The sequence below is a fragment of the Aquila chrysaetos genome, chromosome 7 (assembly GCF_900496995.4).
Source record: "Aquila chrysaetos chrysaetos chromosome 7, bAquChr1.4, whole genome shotgun sequence".
Lineage (NCBI taxonomy): Eukaryota > Metazoa > Chordata > Aves > Accipitriformes > Accipitridae > Aquila > Aquila chrysaetos.
The window spans coordinates 2696063-2711567 of NC_044010.1; the positions used below are offsets into that span (position 1 = coordinate 2696063).

At 39.1% G+C, this 15505-nt stretch overlaps 1 protein-coding gene across 1 annotated transcript; it reads left to right on the forward strand.

Moving 5' to 3' along the window:
* The first annotated feature begins 115 nt into the window (after positions 1–115).
* METTL16 (methyltransferase like 16) lies at positions 116–14842 on the forward strand. Its single transcript, XM_030020482.2, has 9 exons — positions 116–332; positions 489–688; positions 3258–3398; positions 6714–6829; positions 7595–7737; positions 10875–10944; positions 12411–12500; positions 13390–13563; positions 13657–14842. Exons 1-9 carry the CDS (start codon positions 205–207, stop codon positions 14272–14274), a joined length of 1680 nt encoding a protein of 559 aa, XP_029876342.1. The 5' UTR covers positions 116–204; the 3' UTR covers positions 14275–14842.
* The last annotated feature ends 663 nt before the right edge of the window (positions 14843–15505 follow it).

The following is a 15505-nucleotide window of genomic DNA, read 5'->3' on the forward strand; positions in this document are numbered from 1 at the left end:
GCCGCTCCCCCGTCCCCGCGCTGGGCGATGGTCTGAGCGGCCTGACACCCGCTTGCCCCCCCCCCGCCTGCTGCACTTTGGTACGCCCCAAGGCGCCGCGGTGCGCGCCGGGAGCCGGGCGGGCGGCGCGGTCGGTCGGTCGGTCGGTCGGTCGGCGGGGAGGGCGGTGAGGCCGCTCCGCGCTCCCGGCGGTTCCCCTCCGCCATGGCCCTCAACAAGTCCATGCACGCTCGCAACCGGTACAAGGACAAGCCTCCCGACTTCGCTTACCTGGCCGGCAAGTACCCCGAGTTCCAGCAGCACGTACAGACCACCCTCACCGGCAGGGTGAGGTAGGGCCCGTCGGCGGGAGGGCGGGCCGGGCCGGGCCGGGCCGCGTCCTGGGGCTGTGGAGCGGCTCCCGCCGGCTCCCGAGGGCCGTGTCCGTCCCGGGGGGGTGGCGAGGGAGAGGGCGCTGGCACCCGTAACCGCTGCTTGTACCTTTTCAGCCTGAATTTCAAGGACCCTGAGGCGGTGAGAGCTCTGACGTGTACCCTCCTGAAGGAGGATTTTGGGCTTACGATTGACATCCCCGTGGAAAGGCTTATTCCTACCGTTCCCTTGAGGCTGAACTACATCCACTGGGTAGAGGATCTCATTGGTCACCAGGATGCTGACAAGCAAGTCCTTAGGCGAGGCATTGACATAGGTACCTGGGAAAACAAAATGTTGAATTCGCTATTTACCGTCAATGAAACTAGCCGATAAAACCTGTTATGCGCCCGTAGAGAAATGGGAAGTCTGAGAGGCAAAAATCTGAACCGTGCTCGCCATGGTGAAACGGGCAATCTGACTCCACTGGTATTTTGTTCGGCTTCTTGATGGGTCGGGTTTCTCTGCACAAACACAAGAATGGCCATAGCGGGCAATTATTTGGCTTTGCGTGGCCTTGGAACTCTCTTGGGTGCAGCTCTGTGTGGTATACAAAAATTATGCTGCTAGTAACGCAGGCAAAAATGTCATTCTACAGTAATTTAAAAAAAAAAGATGGCATTTCTTCTTAGTCTTCTAACTAGTGAATTATATTAGCAATGTGCTAATTTTGGACAAGAGAGTTTGAGAGTTGCATAACAATGTTTTCTAGTGTTCCTTTTAATAAAATTTCTGTGCTTTCAGATGTATTTGACAGATGAATGATCTGTCTTTTTTAAACTTTGTTCTTTTTTTTGTTGTTTTTTTTTTTCAATGCAGCTATTTTCATGAGCTATATTGTAAAAAAAACCAAAAAACGCTTAATTAGAAACTGAGACAAATATTGCAAAGCTGTCTTTTGGTTGTAGATGGTCAAAGATTTCCTGTATGTTGTTGAAAACAAAATATTTTTTAAACTGGACTGAGCATCCACAGATGGATGATACTGACATGAGCCTAGGAGCATCACAGCTTGCTCAGTTTCAGTATCCAGGTTATTGGATGATATCTGGGCAATATCTGGATTAAGTAGTAGACTGACGTAAATGGTTATTCAGTAAAGATGTGAATTTATAAGATGTACACTGATGCACATAATTTGGTGTTCATTAGAAATAAAAAAAAAAAGGCAAGCTCTGTAGGAGCAAGAAACTATATTTGACACACAGATAATAAAATTGGTTTGGATTCCAAATTTTTGGTGATTCTATATGAATTACTTAAAAGGCACCTGCAATGATACATTTTAATTTAGTTCACGTCTTTTTAATTTTTTTGTCAATAGACTCTTCCTTTACAATTTCAAAGGCTTGTTTCTGAAGATTGTTTTGTGTTGAAGTACTCATAATGAAATAGAGAGATGCTGGAATTTCCTTTCGAACTTGTGTTTTAATGCTTAAAACTTTAGTTTTTAAGATGTTAAAACTTTAGTTATTGTCTTCAAAGCTTGGGTTCAGTAGTCTCAGTTACCATGCCAGTTTTTTCATTACTGTTTTCTTGGTGTTCACTAGCATGATTTTTTTTAATGGAATTTTTGTTCTCCTGAAATTTACTGACTTGCATTTTTAGCTGGATTTGTGATGGAAACAAGGGTTATATCATTACGTAGTGTGTGCACAGCTGCATTCCTTTCATAACTTTTAACCTTGTTAGCCAGCTTCTATGTATTTGATATTAGGTTGCATTTTCAAAAACAGTTTCTGTGAACTTTGTCACGGTAGGTGCTTAGGTAGAAGAGACAGATCCTTTAAGTCCTCCAAATATTGAAAAAATCTTCAGTTTGAGTTGGCAGTGAACATTGATGTTCCAAATCCGGGAAAGCAGTAAGTCATCCAAGAGGAACGTTAACAGGAGTGCTGGAAATAACTGCATGCTTTTGTGTACTGACAGACATCATTATTTATGTTTCAATAAGTCAGTATAACAGTAGACTCTCGATATATCTCTGAACTCAAGTTTTGTAGTGGTGAGATATCATTCCCTTTTCTTGTGTCCATTCCCTTTAATCCTAAATTCGACTGTCATTGGTAATTAGATCATCTAGATATGCCATAATTACGAGAATGAATTATTTTGTGCTAGCATATATTTCTCTTTGTTACCAAGTTGTCGTTTATATACTAGATGTGATGTCACATGGTATGGAATACCCCTTTGGCCAGTTTGGGTCAGCTGTCCTGGCTGTGTCCCCTCCCAGCTTCTTGTGCCCCTCCAGCCTTCCTGCTGGCTGGGCATGAGAAGCTGAAAAATCCATGACTTTAGACTAAACACTACTTAGCAACAACTGAAAACATCAGTGTTATCAACATTCTTCTCATACCTAACTCAAAAACATAGCACTATACCAGCTACTATGAAGACAATTAACTTTATCCCAGCTGAAACCAGGACACAAGTTTTTATCTGCCTGGTGATCTTTTTAGATATCCTAACTGGCACCTCTGTTTCTCTCATTGTTTTGGGCGTTAGGGCAAGACAGTGTGATGGAACAGATATTTTTTTTTTTTTTGCGGTTGCATCAAAGTAAGTTATTTGTGGTAGATAATAGAGAAACGCACAAGAAAAACATTTGTGATAGGGTTTTTCATAGTAGAACCAGAATATATTTGGCTTTCACTTTATAAATTAATCGCTGTCATATAGGGAAAAAAAATAAAGTTCACTAAAGAACTGAGTAGTAAATGATCAGTAATCAATGTTTTCTTGAAGTTAGTTCTTTTTGTTGTAAAAAGTACATAGTTAACAGCCACACTGCGTATAACACCAGAGACTTGTTTTGCCTTTCTCATGGCTTTTCACTTCTGCAGGGACAGGGGCATCTTGCATATACCCATTACTTGGAGCAACTTTGAATGGCTGGTATTTTCTTGCAACAGAAGTGGATGATATGTGCTTCAATTATGCCAAGAAGAATGTGGAACAAAATAACTTGTCTGATCTTATAAAAGGTATGATGTAATAAGGTATTTAGTAGCATACAAATGTTGTGGTGTATTTTTGCCATGTTCAGTGGCATATCAGAATCCGTATTCCTGCCAAATACTGCTCAATTGTTGTTATTGAAACAGATTGTCTATTAAGGTCTGCTTATGCTGAAGCCAGGAAGTCGCAGCTTCTCTAGAATGGGATGTGTGGATAGAGAACTACTCATCCTTAAAAAATCTGAAAGTTAAACTTCACCCTGGGGTGTTTTCCTCTCTCCATATTTTTTTGTCTGTTGCTGAAGTATTTCTTAGAGTTTGTGCTGTTTCTGCTGTTAGGAGACCTGGCGTGCTCCCCTCAGATAATTTGCATGACACTGCCATATATTCGCATCTTGTACAGAGACAGTCCTTCATCCTAATTTCTGAGTTAGGTCCTAACAGTGCCTGTGGTAGTAGCAGTATGCCAGACTTGGTCTGTGGATGACCTTGGAAAATTTTCTGTGGCAGCTCAGTACACTAAAAAGCAGGTCTGTTATTCAGCTCTGAAATAAAATCTTCACTTCTGCTGGATTTTGGAAGTACCCTTTTTACCAAAACGTTGTCGTCTTGGTCTGTCCTCCTTGTCAGTCTTGAAGATCCAGAACTTGATGTGGAGAACAATGACAGTTTTCTGTTACTACTGCCATCATAGGAGTTTTAGTGCTGTGGTCGTGTTTCACTATACTGGAAAAACCTCTGGCAAAGCAAAATGCCTCATGTGAGGCTGTAGTGCCAAAGGTGATAAGCTGGAGTAAATGACTGATTGCTGGTGGGTAGAGCCACGGGCAAGGGATTACCACTGGTGGTACCTGTAGCCAGACGCTGCCTAGGAATGATCCACCCTGCCACTTTTTAACTCCTGGGCCTGAATTGTTTAGCTAGAGCTGAGTATAGTACTGTAGCTAGTAACTTGTTTAGCAAGGCATTTTGGAGTCAGATTAGACATCTTCCTGTCATTCTGGTTTAAAAAAAAAAAACAAAAAACCCAACAAAAAACCAAACAACAAAAAACAACGCAGAATTTTTGTTGTGTTCTAGGAGTCTGTCTTGAAATTTTTCCCAAATAGCTTCATTTGGAGATCGTGTTAGAATATAGCCTTTGTTCTTCTAACTTCAATGGAAAAAAAAAATCAGTGATAGTAAAAACAGCAGTAATGCAGGGATGATTATTAATTGCATCATAGCTTCTTTTTTCCCAGAGGAAAAAAGACCGAAGTTTTTTGGCTGAAAGTGAAATACTGCTTGCCATAACTTTCTTCCAAAGGGAATCTCTCCTATATGTGCAAAACAGAAACTGATAAACCTGGGCATTGATGTAAATACTAAAAAAAAATTACATGTGTTCTGAGTTGTATATCTGTTTTACTGGAATGGTATGATGGCCAGAATTTATCTGCTGGTATTTAAAAAAAAAAAAATTAAAAAAATAAAAATATTAGTACCCTGTATGTAATGGTAGGCTAAGGTACTTTCCACCAACTTGGACTCTGGAAGATTTCAAACTACTTGCAAGGTAATTTAGGTTTGCTTTGTGATATGATTATTACATTGTGTTTTTTCTGTTTTTTTCTGTTGGTTTTTTTTTTCTTTTTTTTTCCCCCCAATCTCCATAAAATTGAAAAGAGTATTGCCAACAAGAAAGGCAGTAAAATTCTCTGATAACTGTGGGCTGGATATTTCAAACCATGTATATAAGTAAACATCTCTGTGTGCAACAGCAACTGCTATGTTAGGCCTCAGTGCCAAAAGTATGCACTGTGCAGCTTCTGGAGATATTTAGTGATTTCTTGGAGGACTGTAACCTGAAAACCATCAGTCCAACTGATGTAATGCCTTGCTAAAGAACTTTTGGCTTTGACTTGGATGTGTAATTAGTAATTTGTATTTAGTAATTTGTAATTAGTAATTACTAATTTTATTAGTTTACCGTTTTTTAATGTTATAAGGGAAGCAGGGGAACAGATACCTACAGAGGTAAGAAAAAGTCACACTTTAATGTCAACAATTTTAAATGTGAACAACTTAATACAAGGAGAAGTGCTAAGTGTTTAATTTAGAAATTTAAGATTATAAACCAGGGGACAATGTGTTAAATGTATTTTTAAAATGAACTGTCCTTCTATTCTCATAGGATTTAAAATTTGTTTATCTCTTGACTATAAGTTTCTGTACTCTGAAATGCTTGTGACTTGCAGAATTCCAGCTTTAAAGTTAGCGGGTGTTCTAGGTATTATTCTTGTTACATATAACCTGAACTTTGGTAATTGCCTGCTATCCTAACAATTTTGTATTCTTAAGGTGGTGATAAACTGTAGTAGTAAATGTTAGGAAGAGAGGCATGTCTTCTGCCTCCGTTCTAAATATCTTTGTTCTATGTGCGTTATCCGTGAGTTGCAGGACTGGTAAAGTCTGCAAGAAGTCCTGCTTGTAATAATCTTTATACATGCTTTAACTGGACTTCATCCGTATTTAAATTCCTGCTCCTTGGGCTGGAGTTTCTGTGGTCTTCAGAAGATGCGTGGCAGGACTTGACCACAATTTCCAAGGGAATTATATAGCCTTTGGGGAAAGACAGTGGAGATCTATGTGGGTGGGATGTTTGCCTTCATCCTTGTGATGGGTAATAATAAGTTGGTGGACCCAAGTAAGCAGAAGATTTGTCCAGACAGGAAACTCTAATCTTTTTCTTCTGTTGTGATTCTTCTAAGTCGTGTAAGACTACAGTTCCTGTGCAGGATGCATAGTATTACTAACACAGTGGTTCTAGTTTATTATACAATTAGATTTAAAGCTGATCTTGGTGCTGTGTAACTTCAGTGAAGACAGCTTTATCTTAGTCTCTCTCTTTCTTAGCTTTACACTCTAGAAAGACCAAACAGTACATTTCTTTGAGTACAATTCTAGAATTCTCTATCTTAAAAAAGCTGTTTAGACTGGGATTTATTTTATCTCTGAGGAGCCTATGGGGTGATTAATTGACACTTGTATTAATTTTTGGAATGGCTTAAAGGGAATTTGTAGTTGCATCAGAGAACTCAGTATAACTCAAGCAGTTCCTATTGTTTTAAACAGACTTGTGTAATTTTACTACTGTGTATGAACACACAAGCTGTTTGTATGCTAATACTTAACCTGAAGTCTTTATTCGTATGCTGATATTTGTTACATTTTTTTGTAGAAAATACTGTTTAGAAAGTATAGTTTTTATACAATATATTGTTTCAAGAAACACTGAAATATAAATGGCATGCTAGATAAAATACAAAGTTCCTTATTGACCAAATTCCTGTTTTCTGTTAGTGGTGAAGGTACCACAGAAGACTCTTCTAATGGATGCACTGAAAGAGGAATCTGAGATTGTTTATGATTTCTGCATGTGCAACCCCCCCTTTTTTGCCAACCAGTTGGAAGCAAAGGTAAGCTAACAAACTAAATATTTGTACTTCAGTGTTCAGTGAGTGGGAGGGGAGCAATAATTTAACCACTTCCCTTGGGAAAGGTGGAATGGAAAATCCCAAATCATTATGAAATAGCATTTAAGTCTTCTCCGTCCCCACCCACTGCCCCAAAGGAGTTTTGAAAAACTTAACTGTTACCCTTCCTAAAGTGGAGGATGACCTGTAGAATTTTTTCACAAGTTCTTACTGTCTTAGAGAATTAGTTTGGAAAGTAGACAGCTAGTAAATCTGAAATCAAGTGCCCGTTGTATAACAGTGGTACAGAGGAATTGGTTTCTGGTTTCTGCCTGTCTGTATTTTTCGTTTCCTTAGTGATTTAGGGATTATCATATAGCTCGGAACAGTTCTTGCAATACCCACTGAATATAGTCAGAAATTTAACTCTATAATATAGGGCAGTGGAAAAAAGATTTAAGTGTTGAAATTAAATTAAACACTATAGATTGTAATTGTGTAGATGCATGTAACCAGCATGTCTTACCTTGTATTTCATATTAGGAGGATACTGTTGTGTGACAAGTAACTTACCTAGGTTTAAGATTGTAGTGTATTCACTATTATGCTTGTTTTGAATGTATCTTTGTCTATTATCCATGGTTCTGATGAGGGGAGGATAACTACAGGTGGTGACATTTGCTACCCACTAAAGACTGAGGCAGGAAGCAGTGTACAAAGCGGCTTAACATATTAAATGTTCATCTCAAATGTTCTTTTTTTATCCAGGGAGTAAATTCTCGAAATCCGCGGCGTCCCCCTCCCAGCTCTGTAAATACAGGAGGGATCACAGAAATCATGGCTGAGGGTGGAGAACTAGAATTTGTCAAAAGAATTATTCATGACAGTCTACAACTTAAAAAGAGGTTAAGGTAAGTGCTTTGTTGCAGTTAAAAAACCCACACCTTTTGCCTGATGCTTTGGCAGAAATCACATGAAAGTGATATTTTAAGTAAGGAATGTAGCTGTGGTCCAGTGATACCTGTTTGGTTTGTTTAATGATACATACACATCAGTGATTAGTCTCAGTTTATGTGAAATTAGTTGTTCTTGAGCATCAATTGCAACTCATCATTTGAGGTATTTAAAGGCAGAAGACAAAAAATGCCAGTAACAGTGACACTTGTAGCTTGCAGCTAAATTAGCACGCGTACTTGCTAAAGACAGTCAAGGTTGAGTCTTCAGGGCTTCTGGGATGGGGAAGGATTTATGACATTGCCTAGTTATCTATTCATTACCTAAAAGTTTCTATCTTTTCCTGGCTGAATTTTGGTAACTTGCAGCTTTGCCTACTAAAGGGCACTGTTGTACTGAATGCTATCTTGGGTGAACATAAGCCGCAATAAAAACCATAGTGAGACCTTCTTTTGAACAGATGGCACATCTTTGGTTTTTTGACTATCAGACTTTCTCTCCCTCAGTGTTATATGTTATTCCTCTGCTCTTCTGGAAGATTCCTTCAGGTTTTTTTTTAATACCCCTCTAAAATACAGCTGCCAAAATTTTATGTGTTACCACAGCTTCATCAGTCTCCTAAGCAAAGGAAATACAGCCTGTGTTTTATACATTCAAGAAGTGTTTTGGTTTTGTTTTTTTAGACCCTTCTAGGCAGACCATTGCATTAGAATCTTTGTCTATGTAAAACCAAAATTTTTCTTTAGAATGTTTGTTTTCTAATAATGGGCCTGAAAAAATGAAGAATATATTCAGTTTTTGGAAAAACAAGACAAAGTAAGACTCCATTTGGCTCTGTTAGAAGTGCTTTTTTCTGACTTGTGCTTTGAAGGAAAAAAAGGTTGAGAAGATTTGCACAGGTTGCAGTTTTGCAAACCTTGAAATGGGGGGGTGTTGTTTTTTTTTAATGTCCTTCCTTTCTCTGTCACCCACTAAATCTTACAAAATATAAAAAGGGGATAGATAGTATGGCAGAGTGATAAAATAGAGGTTTTGATGTTCAGAAGTGGTTACAAGCCAGAAGAATTAAACTCATGAGAATTTTTAGCAATCTTATTTGTGCAAGCAAGGACACTGGGAAATGACTGCTGATCCTGTCAAAGTTTGTAGGTAGAATGTTATTTTAGGCTACTTGATGTAGACAAGCTTTTAGGTGTGTATGCTCTTACTCGTGTCTAAAATGTAGCGATTTTTCAAAACTAAATATAAACTGAAACAGTTCTTCTGAGTTTAGTCAGTGATAACAATGGGTGAGGGGAGGCAGGTCAGAGAGGAAGTGATGGTGTAATATATATATATTTTAAATGTTCTTTCACGTATAGCTGGATGTTTTTATGCTTTGTATGTGCTCTTTCTGATACGTAGTGTTTTTTTTCCACCAGTGTAGTTTCCACAGGAGCATGTGGTGTACTGTGTAAAATACTGTGATCTGGAAAGCACACGTATACAATTGAGGACTTAATTGGCCCTGTAAGGTGGGGGCAGGGGATGCATCTGTGATGACTTCTGGAAATGCAATAGCAACATTGTTTCTAGTTCCATCTGGCGTGTGTACATCCAGGGGAAACTTGCTTTTGATAAGTTGCTGTTTGACAACATTGAAAGGAGCGGCAAATGAAGTAGAGAACTGACTGATGTTACTCTCAAGGCAAGCAGTCTTTGCCTTGAAAAAGTGATGTGGAGTTTTGAGGAAGGCATCGTTCCTGTATTGCCCCTCTTGGCAACACCACCCCTCTAGCAAAGAAGAGGGTATCTCTTGATCTGATAAATTGATAGTGCAGGCCATAGAACATACTCACATGCTAACTGTGTATCCTGTTTAGGAAAAATAAGCACTGTGTGTTTGGATGGTAGGGATGGTTCAGTTCGTGGTTTTGAATAAACTACCTTGGAGAATCTGTTAAAGAACAGTTTACTTAAAATACTCTTTCCTATTTTGTTAGAGATAAGGTTTGGCAACTCTACCAAAGGGCGTGAGCAATGAACTGTTAGTAGATAGAGACTCCCTTGGGCCAGGAGATGATTTTGTTTGTTTACCCCCATCCTCACTTCAGCTAGGAGTCGCAAGTTCAGTATTTTATAGTTTTGGGAAAGATGTGTGTTTAAGTTTTGCTAGAAATTTTGGGGTTTAATTTAAGTATTGCTACATGAAATTCTGTATATTGCATTATGCAGGAAATAATTTTAAATAATTGTCCCTTAATACCACTGATACTATTTTTTTTTTTTTTTTTTTTGTTAGTTTACAGTGTATTTAATTTGTGTATGTGAGAAATTTAAACTGCTTGCCTTCAAGTTCGATGCATAGTCTTGAGGAAACTGTCCCTTGATAACCGGGAACTCCAATTTTCATTCTTTACTACGTTATATTTATGACTAACCTTTTTGGATCCAGTCACCAAAAAAGTATGGAAGAGAGGGTTGTAGAGCTCCAATAGTAATTTAGATGAAGAACAAAGGTGTAGTGTTTGGAGATATTTAAGATGTGGAGCTGGGTGGAAGGATAAGCTCCACCAGAAGTGGGAAAATAAATTTCTTTCCTTTTTTTTTGCCCTGTTTGTTTCCTCATGAAATACAGGTTAGGTGATGGAAACCTGGATAATGAGTTAAGAGTGAGCAGAAGTAGTCAGTAGGCACACTTCTGCTTCTGAGGCACAATGCTTGTCAATAGTTGAATATTCCTTTTTATTCTGATTCATTCTCTAAAAAAAGTGGAGAAATTGAAACAAATTATTGTAAGGGGTAACATCTCCCACATAACTAAAGTCACTCTTTGAAACAGGATTCTTGCTTGTTGAGGCACTGTTTTAATAACAGACTTTACTGTATTTCCTAAACACTCGAAAAGATTCCCCTGTCCAGTCTGTCTTTGGGCCTTCTGTTCCCATTCATGTTGCACTATGTCCTAGTCTCTGTTTAAGAGTGTGATTATTTTGTTGTTGTTTTGTTTTTAAATCTCCTATTCTCCGGGTTTCTGATCCACGTAGTTCTTTCTGGTAGTTGCCATTTAGTTGATCTGCATTTGTAAAACGCTTTGTTAATGTACTGTTTGCAGATGGTACAGTTGCATGTTGGGGAAGAAATGCAGCTTAGCACCATTGAAAGAGGAACTTCGAATCCAGGGGGTGAGTTTCTGTATAGTTCATATATGTGCTGTATATGTTCTATACAATATGTACTATGTTCTGATGCATGTGGGTAATTATTATTGAATTATTTTACTAAGTTTTTATTTACAAGAAGAAACCACAATTCCTTGTTAGGGAAGCACTCAAAGCAATTGAGGTTTAATTATTGTAGATTCAAAGCTGATAGACAAGTAGCACATATAGTTTCCAGGTTTTTGTCTTTATCACATGTAGAAGCATGTCTTCGTCCATTCTGGAACATACAGGGTTTCTACTTCAAAATAGCCTTAACAGGGCTGTTGAAAAAAAGATGAACTACAGGCCATAGGGAATCCTTAAACTCAGTGCCAAAAGCAGATGCTGAGCTAGGCACCAAATTTCAAGTGTCTGACTTTATTCCCTGTCCTTGAAGTGTTGCACCTCAGTAAAGTGAGAGAAATCCTTGCGAACCTTCAGTAGAAAAGCTGAGCTTTCCTTTTGTATTTGTCTTGAAATTACCAATTTCATTTTGTTCAGGTTTGTAATCTTTGTTGTAATAGACCTGGGAATATGTTCATCGTAATCAAGAGCAGGCTGTGTTGTGGTTCAGGTTAGGATGGTGCATAAATGTTCCAAAAAGTCCACTCATTGTTCAAACTGTCTTGACATTTGCTGTCTTGATTTGAAAATTTGATAGAGTTAGGAATCCAAAAGCAGGAAAAATTCTAGGATAGAGACACCTTCTCTCTTTCTGAAGGCATTTCTCAAAAGCAAGAATTTTTTTTTTTTCTGTGCAGACCCGGGGCTTATGCTCTAGAGCTGATAATTCAGTGAGGTGGGATGGTTGATATTTATCCTTGGTAGTATTTAGCACATTCTCCATACCATACATAAATGGCTACAGCATCCATGTGTGGAAAGACTAGTTAACACTAGCATTGGATCCGAGTTTTATATTTAAAAGCAGTGTAAGTCCAGACTTGCTTTTTGGGGGCAAAGATAGAGAATTGTTTCTGGGCACATTTCTGCCATCTGCAGACAGGTGAGTGGCTTGGCTTCCCAGCCCTCGTTGCCTTTCTTCTGTGTTCCTTTGCTACAGCAATGGGTTCGGTATTACAAAGCGCAACAGGAGCGGGTTCTGAACAAGGAGAATGTGCTTTTTGCAGAATCAGAATGCAGATGTGTGCTGTAGGTGTGCTGGATTGCTGCACAAAAAGGGTCATGTTGTGTGTTGCTGAACTCGAAGCTCTGAAAGGGCATAGATATGGCAGGGCAGAGATGGGAGATCCTGGGCACGGGTGCCAGGCTTGGCACTGACCAGTTTCAAGTGGCACTGACATCCATGAGCCATGTCAGAAAGAATCTCTGCTATGAGAAAATAACTCTATGCTAACTTTGTAATTTTTTAAAATTTGAAAATGTGTGCAGGAAACCAGTGTTTTTTATTAATATGAAATGAAGTTTTATATTGCTTCTTTGTATAGGTTCCTAAAGTTACTCACACTGAATTCTGTCAAGGACGTACCATGAGATGGGCACTGGCGTGGAGTTTCTATGATGATGTACAAGTACCTGTAAGTAGCTTAATTCTGCTTTGCTTGTGATTGTCCATGCTTCTTATTTGAGGAAGGGCCTAATGAGCTATAACTGCTGTGGAACAAACTGTTCTCCTTCAGACTGGGACACTGGATGTGCTGGGCTGTATGGACAGTAGAATTTCTTAACTGGCTACCAGTCTGTTAGTAGTTGTTACATGTGATTCATGAATGACCTATGTTTAGGGAAGAAAAAAGAAGCCTGTGTAGGAACTTCCTGTGGGTTTCAGTGTAAGTAAGGGTCATTTGTAACGTACTTCAAATAGCAATTTAGTAGTATTAAAAATATACTAAGTTTGGGGCTAGATTTGAACTTTCAGCTTCCCTCTGAGAACTTGGGTTTAATTTACTGTTACAGATTCTGTTACCAAGTAGGTACGAACCTGTCTAGCTTAGACTTGCCTACATGAATGTAAGTGGAGCTTGTTCACCATAACTAATGTACACCAGCTGCTTTTTTGAGTCCAGATGTACTTATACTGTAAGATAGGCATAGACAATAACCAACCTTATAGAAGATGCAAGTAAACCTTCAGTGAACTTGGATCAAAATGTGGATATTAGCACTTGACCTCTGTTCCCAAGAGCAGCCGCACTTTCTCAGCTCACAGAGAACTAGTAATTTGAAGGAAACAATGAGGCTTTTTGCCTAAGGTCTGAAAAACTCCCTCTGTCCATCAGGGTAGCATAAAGTACACGATCCTGTTAGCTGTTTTCAACCTAAAACTCTTTGGAGTGAAGTGAAGCTCAAGCCATGTCAATAACTGTTTAGTGGCTTACATTATACTCTTAATCCCCATGTCTACTGAGTACAAAAGTCATCCCACTAATACTGCATAGCTTTGTAATTTTTTTTTCTTTCTTCTAGTCACCTCCCTCTAAAAGAAGAAAATTAGAAAAACCCCGAAAACCAATTACATTTATGGTCTTGGCTTCTACAGTCAAAGAGTTATCCATCAAAGCTGCAGCTCTGGGCTGGGATGCTGTAGAAGCTATTGCTGTGGTCAGAGCCTGGGTAGAGAAGATTCTTACTGATCTGAAGGTACGGTATTAAGTCTTACACGTTAAAACAACGTCCTACTTGAAAGCATAACTGCGAGAGGATAATATGAAGTTCTGCTGTTTTCTGCAATAGGTTCAGCATAAACGTGTTCCCTGTGGCAAGGATGAAGTTAGCCTGTTTGTGACTGCCATTGAAAACTCCTGGATTCATTTGAGGAGAAAGAAACGAGAAAGAATAAGGCAGTTACGAGAACTTCCTCGGGCTTCTGAAGATACTCTGCAAGCAATGGAAGAGGAAAAAACCAGCCAGAAGAGCGTGAGCAACAACTCGGACTGTGAAAACCCCAAGACTGAAGAGTCTGAAACGGGGTTTGTGGCACCTGATGAGGATGTTCACTTGACCACAAGTGACGAGCTGACGGAAGAATCTGCTGCCAAAGAAGAACACAGTGAACACGTGAAGGAGGAGGAGACAGAAGCGAAGCGAGGAGAAACGTCACTCGGCAAGGGTTCCAGTAATGCAAAGAAGGAACCTTGCCCTTCAGAGGAAGCTAGCAATCTGACAGTTGAAAAAGAACAAAGTCCCAAAGAAACTAGTAGATGTTTTCTCTTTAAGTGTTTAATGAATGTGAAGAAAGAAGGAAATGATGTATTAGTAGAAATGCACTGGGTTGAAGGACAGAACAGAGACTTGATGAACCAGCTGTGCACATACTTACGGAACCAAATTCTTCGACTGGTTGCTAGTTAGCCCTTTTTCCTACTTTGGTAAAGTCGGTCAGTCCTCAAATTTTGTAAACTATTTTTAATGGTTTAAAGTTTTCAGTTAGCAAAACCTGTTTTTTTCCCCTTAAAGAAGAAATGAGTAAAGTGGAGATTAAAGTCCCCTTTAATATTTTAAATAGCTTTTTCAAAGCTGCAAGTAGTACATGAAGTGTACTTCATCAGACATGAAGTGATGGGGAAGTAATACATTTTGTGCTGCAGTTGTAAAACTACATGTTAAAGTGAAACATGTCTATGCTGTGAGCATTTCAAGTATCAGCACTGTTTATTCTGGTGTTTTTTCTGGTGCAATAGAATTATATATTGTTACTAAGTAGAAATCTTTACTGAAATATTTTCTTCTATATTTTTTCAATACTAATGCAGGAAATGGTTAGTCTGCTGTGGGAATTGTTTTCTGCAGCGAGGAGTCTTCAACTAAGGATTCAAGTATGCCTCTCTTCCCTTTAATGCATTTAACCTTTTGTCTACAGAGTAGCAAGATGGATACATCCTTTTAAGTGTCAATTCATTAAAATAATGACTTTAGAAAACCGCCTGTTGTACTTTTCTGGTGCTTGGGCTTTGAAACGCAGAAAAGCCTACTATGAGCATCTGGTTTTGTAAACTTTAACAACAAAATAAGCTCTTTGAGCTGCTTGGTTTAAAGAGGATTTAATTATGTTGACTGTTCCATTAGACCATTCCTTACACTAATTCAGATATAATTGTCTGAAATAACAGCAGTATTCTTAAAGGATTTTCCTTCCATTTAATCTTAAGAGATTGCTTTAATGACAGGAATGAGAGCATGTGCTCATCTTCGTGGGCCAGAAATTCCTTAGGCAGGACAAAGATGGGTACAGAAGCTTTAGGCTGTTGTGAAGGAGGACAACTGGAAACAAGGCTGTTGCTTCCATGCCTGACTCTCGAATCCATTTTACCACCAGCTGTTTTCTGAGTGTTTCTGGGCCAATAACCTGTTCCTGTGAGAAGAGAGGCTGAGGGACATGGGTCTTGGGTGCCTCAGAGAGGGTGCGTGTATGTGTTTTGAGATTATGAGCACTGGCACTGCTTCGCATGAAGTCAGCCTCCCAAGCTGTGATCCATTTCTCTGTAGAGAGATCTACAGAAGACGGAGAGAAAGTTTTTCTGAGAGTGGAGTGTGTGTGTGTTACCCAAAATAAAAGATGCATTCCTGATGGACAGAAGGAGAT